This window comes from Corvus moneduloides, chromosome Z (assembly GCF_009650955.1).
Source record: "Corvus moneduloides isolate bCorMon1 chromosome Z, bCorMon1.pri, whole genome shotgun sequence".
Taxonomy (NCBI): domain Eukaryota; kingdom Metazoa; phylum Chordata; class Aves; order Passeriformes; family Corvidae; genus Corvus; species Corvus moneduloides.
This window is the reverse complement of record NC_045511.1, coordinates 15,391,050-15,403,367: the sequence shown is the minus strand read 5'-3', so window position 1 is coordinate 15,403,367 and position 12,318 is coordinate 15,391,050. Positions and strand designations below refer to the sequence as shown.

Here is a 12,318-nt window from a genome sequence, read left to right as displayed (position 1 = left end):
CTTGAGTTCAAATCCATGTGTCAAGTGCCTCTTGCCTGGCTGCAAAGACCGTGGGGGCAGCCTGAGAAAGGGGATGGCTTCTTGCTCCCCCAGTGTGCCCTGGGAAGAGCAAAGGAACTCAGGGCATGTTCAGCTGCTGCCTGTAGCACTTGGATTTCCGTTTCTGCATACAAAACAGAAGGCCACTGAGGACTTCAGAAGCTGCTGTGTGACACCGAGGCTCTGCCGTGTAGCCCGAGAGGCTTTCAAGCTTTGTCACCTATTCCTATTTACATTAACACCATTTATCTTTTCTGTGACATTTCTTCCAGGACTAGACTTGGAGCCCCTGAGGAGGGGATAAGGGTAGCACTTACTGTATGGCAGGAAACAGGCAAGTGTTGGGAACTTCTGTTTTTAACAAATAGGTTTATCTTTCATCAGCTTTGAGATTCCCGGTTGCTCTGAGGAAAATTCCTGAAGGAGCACACAACACAATAGTTGACGCCCAGCAAGTCTGGACCTCTTGAGCTCTGCTTCTGTTTTCCTCTGGGACACCAGATAAGTGACTCTGATCTCTTAGTACATTGTTCTCCCTGTTGTGAAGATAAGAAAAATTTGTCTGAGGAAATCGGTGAAGGATTATTAAGCACTTTGAGGGTACTGAATGAAGCCGCTGTGGTTGATCAGAATCATCCATTTGGGGCAGATGGCAGCTGATTTCAAAATGACTGATACTGTTAGATGTGCCTGAAGAAGGAGAAGAGCACATCTGCCTGCTCACATTAGCTTCACGTTAGTGATTAGAGGGCTTGATGAAAACAGCCTACAGACAGATACTAAAAAATGTTGGTTTGAAAAAGGGCTTAAAAATTAGGGATGCTGTATATTTACAGGGTCATTGGAGGAAAAGGAGGAAGACTAGCAGTTCGGTGCACTGAACAGCTTAGATGCTTGCTAATGCAAAAGTGGACAAACAGGAAGAACTAGAAGAAATGATGTCTTAACACATCATCATATAATAGGTGTAACAAACACCTGCTGTGGTAACTCATGAGGCTGGAATATTAATAGAAAAGAATAAAACTTAATTCTGTAAGGTTAACAGAGGTTTTCCTTTTATGACTGCGTGGTCTGAGATGCAGCTTGAAGAAAGAGATGAACAAATTGCAGATCTCTGAGTAATGCTACAAGGTAAAGAACACAGGCATGGCAAACCAAGAAGGGCAGTCTTTTGTGGGGAAAAAAAAAAGAAAATACAGTTTTCTGAGAGGCAGGGCATGGTGGTAAATGAAGAATTCTAGCTATGCAGAGGCAGAGTTGGAGAGAAGTGTGGAGGAACAGGACCTACTCAGCTGGCACAGAGTTTTGGTGCAGAGGTGGATAACTTTTTGGAGAGGAGAGGAATGTTTCAGAAGTGATTCCCTCCAAAAAGGAAGGGAATGGGAGGAGTTGGCTGGTCCTCTGAAAGCTGGAGGGAGTGTAAACAGGAATAGTTACGAAATGATGGGATGATACTTAGGAAAAAGTGACAGTATCAAATTGTTTAACATTAACTTCAAGAAGGAAACCTTCAGTAAATATGAAGAACTAATAACTGAGGTCTCATGGGAAGGAATCCTGTGGTGGAGGGAGAATTAGGCAGGGCTGTCATTTCCTTAAATAATTGATATTAAGGGGACGTATATTATTAATTGATATTAAGGGCACATGTATATGTTATCACCTTTCAGAGAAATGCTCAGAAAGGTGAGTGAGGTGGTGAAATCAGAAGCTCCCCATTTGCTTCAGACAAAGGAAGGATGCCTGTAGAACTTGCAGAACTGTTTTATCCAGCACAAACAGTGTGGCAAAGGCTCAAAGTGAGGAAAGTCTATCAAGGACATAAAGGGCAATAAAAGTTGTTCTCTAAGAGCTGTGGTCTTTGGGGAGGCTCAGTGGAAAAGGCCTAGCAAATAAAGCTAAGAAATCAGAGGGGTTTTCTTATGGGGTTCTTTGTTGTTTTGTTGATTTTTTTTTCTCTAGATATCTAACATAATACTTGCCAGAAGCAGAGGAGAAAGGGGTAGGTTTTGGGCTGGAATAGAGAGAGAGTGGTTTACTTGGTAAGGTAAAGCATGCCCTGGAGCAGTGGTGCCTTTGAAAGTCTGGCTCATAGGCAGACAAAGTTCAGAAGACTGGGAAGAGAGCAAGCACAGCATCTGTCTTGAAACAGAGGAAAAAGAAAAGCTGAGCAATTATAGATGTATTGGGTTCACTTGAGTAAACGTTAAAACAATACAGCAAACCACTTCAAAGTAACTAGGAGTGTGTGTGTGGGGAAGAGATGATTAACAGTCAGCAGTCCTGAAAAACTGCATCAAACCAAAATTAATTCTGTTTTAGTGGTAGCTGGAGGGCTATTGAAAAAGCCTCAGATAGCTGCAATGTATCTTGACTGTCACTTGTGGCATTTTTACAAGTAAATGGGAGATACATGCCTGAGATAAAATCACAATACAGTGAGTGCCAGATTTTTCAGGAAAAAAAAAGTCATTAACAATAGATATTGATGACTGATTAAGAAACTTGAAAGATCCATCAAGGGTATATCCCATCCTGAGTCTGGTATTCAATATTTACTTCTACATCTTGGCTGACAGAATAAAGAACACACTTAGTACATCTGTGAATGGCATCACACTGGCAGGAGCTACAAGCACACTGAAAGATAGGATTAGAATTGACTAGTTGGAGAAATAGTCTGAAAGAATTTGGATGCAGTTCAGCAAGGACAAATGAAAGATTTGCATTGCCTGATGAGGCATCTGGCTCTGCCAGAAAGGATCTGCCAAAATGGATCATATTCTGGGAAGCCATCCTCTGTGTGCTGGTGGTGCATAAGGATATTTAAATTACTCCTGGGTGAATTCTTATGCACAATATGCATTGTCTGCAAGGAAAGTTGCATGTCCCTTGTGCTCTGCTCAGCTTTGGTAAGGCCTCAGCTGCAAACCATGGCCCATTTTGGGCATTCATCCGGAGTGGGGTGAAGTAGCTGGGAAGGCCACTGGAGAGCAGCAAGAGTGGTGCTGGTACTGATGGATTAATGCATAAGAAGTGGCTGAAGAAATGGGAGCTGCTTACCCTTGGGGAGACAAAACAGCCTTCAGTATGTAGTGAACTTGGAATCACAGAGTCATAGAATCCCTGCACAGAGCTGCCCCAAGAGCCACATCTCGTGCCTGAGAACATGAGGTCCAAACACTCCTTGAACTCTGGCAGGCTTGGTGCTGTGACCACTTCCCCAGGGAGCTGTTGCAGTGCCCAACGGTCCTCTGGCTGAAAAATGTTTTCCTGATATCCAACTTAAACCTCCCCTGACACAACTTCAGGCCATTCCCTTGGGTCCTGTCACTGGTCACCACAGAGAGGAGATCAGTGCCTCCCCCTTCTCCTCCCCTCCTGAGGAAGTTGTAGACAGTGATGAGGTGTCCCCACAGTCTCCTCTCCAGGCTGAACAGACCAAGTGACCTCAGCTGTTCCCCATATGGCTTCCCCTCCAGTCCTTTTACCATCCACATGACCCTCCTCTGGTCTCTTTCTAGTAGCTTTTATACCTTTCGTATGCTATGGTGCCCAAAACTGCACACAGGACTCAAGGTGAGGCTGCACCAGTGCAGAGCAGAGAGGAACAATCCCCTCCCTCAACTGTCTGTACTCTGTGTCCTTGACAAGTAGGACAAGGAACTTAGGGGAAGCAGAAGACCACCTTTGACCCTCCCAGGAGAAGACAAAACTTCTTGAAATTGAAGTAATGAGTTTTATGTTAGATAATGCAGGGAAGGCAGTTGAAGAATAGGCATTGCTGGAGCTTTCTATGTCATTTTGGTGGTAGAGAGGCAAGACCCTGCCTTGAAGTAAAGGACAGATTTGATGATCTTTTGATATCCTTCCAGTAACGTTTGATTTCATGATAGCTGTGGTGATGGTGTCCCATTGGTGGGATGATGCTCAGAAATGCACCTGTAGTGGAAGAAAGGCACCAACTGTAGGCTGATGGCAACAGCTTCAGAGACTTCAGGGGGAAGAGATGGAGCAGGGCAGGAAGAGCGAGCACCACTAGTTAAGTGGGAACTCCTACCCAGAAGGTGAATAACCCATAGACCCAGCACTGGCATTGCAATGAGTTGTGGGTAGAGGAGACTGCTTATATGGTGTTAAGAGTGCCGTGGTACCAGTCCACAGTGCTGCTCCATCACTGTCACCAGCCACTTCAGGTCCCTGACACGGGGCTGCTGACACAGGGCTCCAATTCACTGTGTCACTCCCTTCTAGCAGCTCTGCTTGCCCTTTTTGATGCTTCATTCACATCTGTGTTGACTCTGCTTTACCCTCAAGCATGACTGATGTGTTTCCTCTTCTTTGCAGAGGAAGAGAGACAACTTCAAGCAAACAACCGTGATTTCAATCTGCAGTTTGAATATGCTGTAAGTAACCAGCGTATGTTGTTTCATGCAGATGTAGTCACAGATGTAGCTGCGTCTGCTTCATGTCTCAAGTGTTGTTTCAAAGGGGTGAACAGAACTGCATGCCAGCTATGGCTCTGCAAACCAGGCAAACGCATGCCAGATGAACTATCAGAGGTGAATTGCTGCTGAGTCAGCCTGAAAAATGGGCAGTTGTAGGAGATCTGATTCTGGAAAAGCATGCCGCAGTGACTTCGCTCACTTCCAGAAAATAATTTGTTGAGTCAAAGCATTTGCAGGATCAGGCTCCAAGGCCTTTCAATAATGGAACCTGGGGGGGAGTTTTCCATGGAAATTTGTCTCCATTTAAAGTAAAATATGAAAGGAAATGTGTCCATTCCTCAGCTTTTGCAGTGAAATCATCTCTGTCAGGAAGGTTTTGAATCTGGCCCTTGTGGCTTTCTGCCAGCTTTTCTGCCAGATTCTTAACTGCCTACTTAAGTTCACATTGTGCCTTGAAATCTGTGATTCCAAAGAGCGCCTTGACACGGGCTGGCTGTGTCCCAGGTCAGCCAGGCTAATTTGCCAGGGACCCCCTTAGGCAACTTGATTTCTGAACCTTGTGGCCAGTTTTTGATGCTGTGTGCAGAGGAAGGTTAGCTCAGCCACTAGATGTGTCCTGCCTGCCTGCAGGATTATCCCCGCTGCGAGGCTATCCTGAAGCTGCATTCTTTCAAAGTGTTTGCAGCTGCCAATTAATACTGAAGTGAATTTTGTGAATTTTTGTCCTCTGAATATCTGAATTCCAGTGGCGAAATTAATCATTCAGTTACTTGGGAGCTCCTTTGAATCATGTTTTGGTTTAAGAACATGACAAGTATTTTCTTGGCAAGATCTGAAAAAACTCAGCAGTTTAGAACACACTAATATTTTGTGATGGGGACAGTCTGACTTGCTAACAGGTTTGACTAATGGCAGTATGGTCATTTTCATCCACGAACTATACAACACAGGTTAGAGAGTCTCAGGGTCCAGAGCTGCTGCATGTGTTCTGAATATGAAATGCATGGACATTAATATATGTGAAGTACTATGCAGCGCGAATGTCTTATCAAGACTGGTGATTTGAGACTGGGGAAGTGCACTTGATTTGCACACAACCTGTCAGTAGCATGCTGGGGTGGGTATTGCCACTACATACGGTTTTGTCATCTTCTACTGAATGATTGCTATGTGCAGTAGTGGGACAAGAAAGTAGGAGGGAGATGGGCGATTAAGTCAGGGTAGCGGGAACAAGCAGCTCTTCTGGTTCCGGGTCTATTTTTGTGAAAAGCCATTCAGAAAACTGACTTTGCATGACACTGCTTCCCAGCTGATTGCTTGATTGTGCCCAAGGATTTGCAAACGGCCACAGTTAAGTAGATGACTTTGAGAACACTTCAGAATTTCCATAAATCTATGATTAGGTGATAAAGTGAAGGCAGCCAAAAAGCCAGCTCAGTATAATGTGTTAAAACTTGGCAGTGAGTTTCAGTAATCATGCCCCTCATTTTAGTCAGCTATGGCTCATGATTTCTGGAGACCAGTGTAGTCTGAGGCTTACGAAATCCAGAAAACTGCCCAAAGAGAGTCAAGCCTTAAAGTGGTGAGTGGATGGTGAGGTACTAATAGACCTCAGGTGGTGATGCAAGCATTGCCCTAACTGTACAGGGCTGCACATCATTATTTCCAAGAAGTCCTCGCAAAAGCTCAGTTTATTAACTCCATGTTACTATGGTATGTGAAAAGAGCTAACCTTGCTCATAAATTACTTCAGATTCCATGCTGTAGATTGCTGATGAGTGTGGAAATGACAAAAAAGGAGATAGTCTCCTGGCATCCTCCCATAACATATCCATGATGCTTCTGAAAGTTAGCTCATCCAGGCAAGGGTTAAATTTGGGCACCTTCCTCACATTCAGATTTCTCTCACCATGGTGGGGTTGCACTGCTAAGCACTAGGGTATGGTTCTGGGGGAAGGGACCACTAAAATCCAAAGGAAACCCACCAATATATCGAAGCTTTGAAAGTATTTTAGGCAGTGTAAGTCACAGGAGTGAGGTTCAGATTTCTTGGTAACTCAAGGCCACATTAACCATAAAACCTATAGAACAGGTTCTTGTAACAAAGCTAGGTGAGGTGGTAAATGTTTCTTTAGGGTGAGGCAGTTGCTGAGAAAGGCCTGTAAGGACAAAGAAAGGGAAATGCAAACCGAGGTGGTGCATATTGATTTACTGCTGCAGCCAGGATTTATGTCCTAGCTGGTGTGAAGGTTTGAGCCTTTCACTAAAGGGAGAATTTCTATTATGTAGGCATAGATCAAAGGTACACAGATGCTTTGTCCTCCTTTATCACAGTGAGAGCCGGGAAGTGGGAAAGTACAGCCAGAGGTGGGTGTGTTGTCCCTGAATATCCCTATTCCTGACTGGTGGGACTTTGTCCCTTCCCAGTGCAAAGTCTACAGGATATCTGTGAAGGGAGAAGAGACGAACTGATAAAGACTTGAAAACTCCATTGTGTGTGGAGTCTGACATCAGCTCTGGCAGCTGCTGAAAGGTGGCCTTCCTCGTATGAAGCAAGACTCCCGAAAAACGCTCAAACCAGCTTTGCAGGAACCTGGTGCTGCACCGTGGAAAGCCATGGCTGCCAGTGCGTGCAAGGGCATGTCCACATCCATCACACTACAACTTGCAGGAGACTTCAGAGGGCAAATTCCCTCCCAGAGCTCGTCAGAAAATACAGGAAATGCTAAACTGCGATGTGTGTCTGCCTGCCGCACTTCTCCAGCCATGAGGCCTCATTAACTGAGCAGGAGGGTTCAAAAAATAAAACAAACCTTAAAACAAAGTGTTGTGCAGTTAACTGCAAGGGCTGAGTGTGAAGGTATGTACGCTACCCACCAGCTCACAAAATTAGTTAGGAATGACTCAGAAACCAAGTGTGAATGAGTGGCATGAAAAGGCATTTAGAGCAGCACAGACAAGGTCTCAATATAGGTCAGTAAGAATGAAAAGTCAGGTCCTAGTCCTGTGTTCATTCACAATGCAGACAGAAAGATCCTTCCTGAATTCAGAAAGAGGTTTGTCTGTGTAAAGACTGAAATAAAGTGGAACACAGGGTGGCAGGTGTGGTATAGCAAGATTTAAGGACTTTAATCAATTTAATCTGTCTGCACTCTCTCCAGCACAGCTGCAGAGGGGGCAGCCTCTCTGGGTCCACCACGATGGGCTCTCCATCAACACTCTGGAGAGGAAAATCTCTTCTGAAGGCTTTTAATGTTTGCTCTGATCCTAGTTCCTTTTTTATTTCTTTGCTTTCACAATGGAATTTAGCACAGCTGCACTGGGACGTCATGAAGGGCTGCGAAAACAACTTTGAAATTGGCTTTCAGACAATAGGAGAGGAAATGCAAGGCCTATGAGTCAATGACAAATTTCATCTTGGATCAGGACCCAGGGTCAAACCAGAATTCTTTCATCAGGACCAGCAGCAAGGGGGCCGCTTGGACTCGGGTCACCTGATGAAGTCTCTAGTGGAACAGGAGAGATGTATATAGCTTCCTATAGCCAATGCACATTGCCCTGGGCTGGATCAGCAGCTGGGTTCTGAATCTCTTTGAAATTTAATTGGAGAGCAGGGAGCTCTGGTAGTGGGCTCAGACTCTGCTCCGCCTCCTCTGCTTGCATGCTTTCATCTCAGAAGGATGCCTGGTGGGTGATCCTCAAGCATCTTATCAGCGTGGTCAGGGTTGTGGCACCAGCTGCCCTCTCTGCCTGTCTCAACCTGCAGATGTTTCCCAGTGTCCTTCATGCTCAAGGCTGAAGGGAGTGTGGTCTGATCAAGTGAAAAGTGGTCTCAGTAGTCCCTGAAGGAATAGCTACAGCACCAATCTGCACTGCTCCTTCTGCATTTAGGAAGGTGTAAGTTGGATTCATTCAAAGAGCAGTTGAGGCACTGTCAGGGAGCAGCCAGAGTGGGGCTGTGCTACGAGAGGGGGCAAGCTGGAAGTGGAGGTGATCCCAGTTCAGGCAGAGCTCTCACTGACCAGGGTGCAGTCCTGCAGCATCTGGCTGGCAGGGACAGGACAGGATACTGGTGATGGGGTCCATCCTGACCATTCCAGACAAGGTGAGGTGATGAACCAGATCCGGGGCCTTCTTAGGAGCCCAAGCCGAGTGGCGAGAGGCAGGACTGGAGACAAATCTACAGCAGAGGTCCAAGGTCCATCAAGAAAGTAGAGCTGGATAGGTTTATCTGGGAAACTAGGACAGATGACAGTCTGGAGATGGGGACTCCAGCGTAGCTCAGGCGAGGATAGAAGGCTCATGGCTGAGCTTAAGTGAAGTCCTGAGCTCTGGACAGGGGTTGTGCATGGAGACACCAGTTGAGGTCAATGCCCTCAAGGTATATTAGGGCCCTGGGAAGCACATAAAGATTGAGGTGTGCCAGGTATGATCTTCAGTGAAGTCCATAGACTTCTTTGGATCAAGTTGTCCACTCTTCATCAGTTTAAGCCTCATGGAGAGAAAACTACTGCACTGGCTGGGAGTCTTGTTGTGTGAGACCATAATGAACACAGTACAGAGGTTTGGACTTTGCTTCCTTTGCACCACTCAGCAGTGCTCTGCCCTCCTCTTCTTTCCTCCTTCCTGCCAGGCAGCAGCTTCAGGTACTGAGCCAAGCCAGAGGAGAGCACAGTGTTGTCGAAGGGGATGACTAGGAGACAAGACCTTTAGGTGCTGTGCTTGGCCTGTCTGTGAGCAACAGCATGAGGTTGTCCAGCCGTGCCACCCCGTGTCCTTTGCACCACCATGAGGAGGACACTCACCACAGTGATGATTAACTGCTCAGTAATGGGGTGACACCAGACAGAAGGAACAACATAGGAACACACAACCAGTGACCACACTTTCTTACAGATTTTCCTGAAATACCCAACATGTGACGAGATTCTGGAACTCAGTTCATTAGTGCTGTCAAGAGGGGGTCGAAGGTTACATATGTAAGACATTCCTGTCCTTTTCCTGTTTAAAGGAAAAAAAATTGGGGGAAAAAAAAAAAAGGAAGTAAAGAGAACTGTGCTTTGGAAATTGATGTTTTTATTCCTGGTGTTTGGCAAGTCTTTTACTCCTGGGAGTTCACTTTTTTACAGGGACCTTTACAGGGACCCGATTAACACCATCACACCCTTTTGGCCTTTGTCAGTCTTCTGTTGAGTTGGGGCTGCTGCCCACCATCAGGAATAAGTCGAACTTGGGAGGCTTAAAACTGCTCTGGTCTGACTGTTCCATACTCCCTGCAAAAACAAAGCCTCGGTGGTACCATATGCGCTGTTAGATGAGTTTATTAAAAATCTTCATGAGCACATTCACAGCCCTGTGGTCACATTTCTGCTTATGGCTGCTGTGTGCTTTCCAATAGCACTGCTGCAGTTAAACAGAGTGCCATGGGATTCCACTTCTGCCACCTCCTTGGTGAGGCTTTATCAAAACACCTGGGAAAGACATTTCTGCTTCTCAGCTGTTCCACCGGTCTGTACCTTGTGCTACGCGGGTACCAGGGAAATTACGAAGTGTTGTGGCGTAACACCTACCTTTGAGGTCACCAAAGTCTTGCTAAAATTTACTTAGGGTTAGATTGTCCAGCTGCTGGAAACTATTGTGTCACTGAGCCAGGGGTGTAAATGTACCTTGCCATATCCTTTAGCCCCTGTAATCTAGCCACAAAAGCATCAGTGTCTCTTATTTCCAGTGACTTTTATGGCAAGGAGATGATTTGTTTGCTCAGCGAACTAAGGTAGGAGCCATCTGCTGAGTTTTGCTTGCTGTTGGACGTCACAGGCAGGCTTCTGAAAACACCCCCAAAGTAACAGCTCATCTGCCAGATCTGGACTTGTGTAACTGTGGAGAGATGAGCACTATTCTTAGGGACAGCATTTTGGTGGAGTCACACCTCCAGGAGGTGTGAATCTAGCCCCTGAAAAGAGCAGATGAGAATAATCCCTCACCCACAGACAACATTGCTCTGGTGTCAAGCTTCTCATCTGGAGAGCTTCAGGCTGACTGTGGGTAACCACGCTCAGACCTGCTCATTTAGGACACAGGGGCACGCAGGGACTGCCCTTGGACTACCAGAAGTCTATGGCAGATCTGGAAGTAAATTTAAAGCTCCCCATCCCCACCTTTGTGCTTAGCCCATAGAACTGCTCTTCCTAAATGTTGCTTTTTATGAATCTATAGGGAAACCAGAAGTTTCAGTAAGGCCTCTCAATACCTAATTGCTGTTAAAATATTATTCCTCTCCATGACTTTTTCTCTATGGGAGTGTCCCTCACTGAAGGGAGAGCATGGGGACAGTGAGGCAGATGATGTATTAGAGGCATTGCTTGTGAAATGATGGCTGCATGTGGACTATTCAACACATTGCTCTACTGCAGGCTCCCATAGCACCCCTCCCACCCCAGAGTCAGGTTCTGGTCCAGCTGTAAAGAGTGACAGGGTTTGATGATGTTAAGCATCACAGAATAGGATAAGATCAATTGTAGAGGCCAAATGAGATTTCCCTGTAGCTGGCCAAGAGCCTGAGCTGTCAAAGCACACAGCCCTGTAGTATTGTCTGAAAACATAAATGATACCTGAGAGAACTGGGTTTGTTCAGCCTGGAGAAGAGAAGGCCTCAGCTGTGGCCTTCCAGTACCTGAGGGGAGGGCATAAGAATGATGGAGAGGGACTTTTTACAGGGGCATGTAGTGACAGGACAAAGAATGGCTTCAAGCTGAAAGACAGTGGGTTTAGATTAGACATTAGGAAAAAATTCTTTACTGTGAGGGTGGTGAGGGTCTGGCACAGGTTGCCCAGAGAAGCTGTGGACCCCCCATCCCTGGAAGCATTCATAGCCAGGATGGAAGGGGCCTTGAGCAACCTGGATAAGTGGAACCATGGTGTGGGGGATTGGAATGAGATGAGCTTTAAGGTTCCTTCGAACCCAACCCATTTTATGTTTCTGTGATTATATGATACCTTGCGTAGTGCTTCAGTTGTATCTGTGATGTGGGAATGCAGAGCTTTGATTTGGAAAGGCTGAAATTTTCCCTAGTTTGTCACTATAATTTGCTATTGATATTCTTTCAGTCCCTGAGGTCCATGAACAAGTTATGTGTTGAATTAGAAATATTTATGGTAATTACAAGTTCTTTTTTTTTCTGGTGATTAATTTTAATTATTGATTCTAGAGTAACAAGAAGATCCATGACAATACTCCCTGTCCTTATCCTCAGGTCTATAGTGCCCTGGTGTCCCAAAAGACAGTATGTGCACAACAATATCATAATCTTGAACAACTGTGGAGAAAAAACGCTGGATGTCCAGATTCCTGCAGTTAAGCATTTGGAAGCTGTTATGTCTGGAGTTTTAACCATGCCTAATGGCAATAGGAAATAAAATGAATAGCTGTGGTTCATTCAGTGATTTTCCTGACGTAATTAAAGGACAGAAATAGAAGGCAGGAATTGAAATAAACCACTCCCATTCTTTTCTTATTTCCCTCTGAGATTTTTGCAGGCAAAGATCTATAAACTTTATCTGAGTGTTTACTGAGTAATTTTTCCCATGTTATATGTGACCCTCTGTAATCTGTTGACGCACAAAGGTCAAGTCCCCTGCATTTACTTTTTCCTGCAGCAACAGTCTTTTCTTTTTCTTTTTCTTTTAAGTAAGTGTCCGTGATACTTTTCCTCAGAACAGTGGGCAGATTTAGATACTTACATCCAGTTTTTATCAAAAAATATGCTAGACTCTGTGCTTGGTGGACACAGTCTTGCCAAGCAATTTAGTTCTCAGTATGCTGGGTTTG

The 12,318-nt window shown here is 45.3% G+C and overlaps 1 protein-coding gene across 6 annotated transcripts in view; it reads left to right on the top strand.

Annotated features, from left to right (window-relative positions):
- The window catches only part of LOC116438255 (phospholipid-transporting ATPase ID-like), an 82,163-nt gene that overhangs the window by 26,990 nt on the left and 42,855 nt on the right, over window positions 1-12,318 (top strand). For all 6 annotated transcript variants that reach the window (XM_032097077.1, XM_032097081.1, XM_032097078.1 and 3 more), the window contains one exon: window positions 4,390-4,448. In XM_032097077.1, the coding sequence (XP_031952968.1) occupies window positions 4,390-4,448 (59 nt within the window). The remainder of the gene's footprint in view (window positions 1-4,389; window positions 4,449-12,318) is intronic.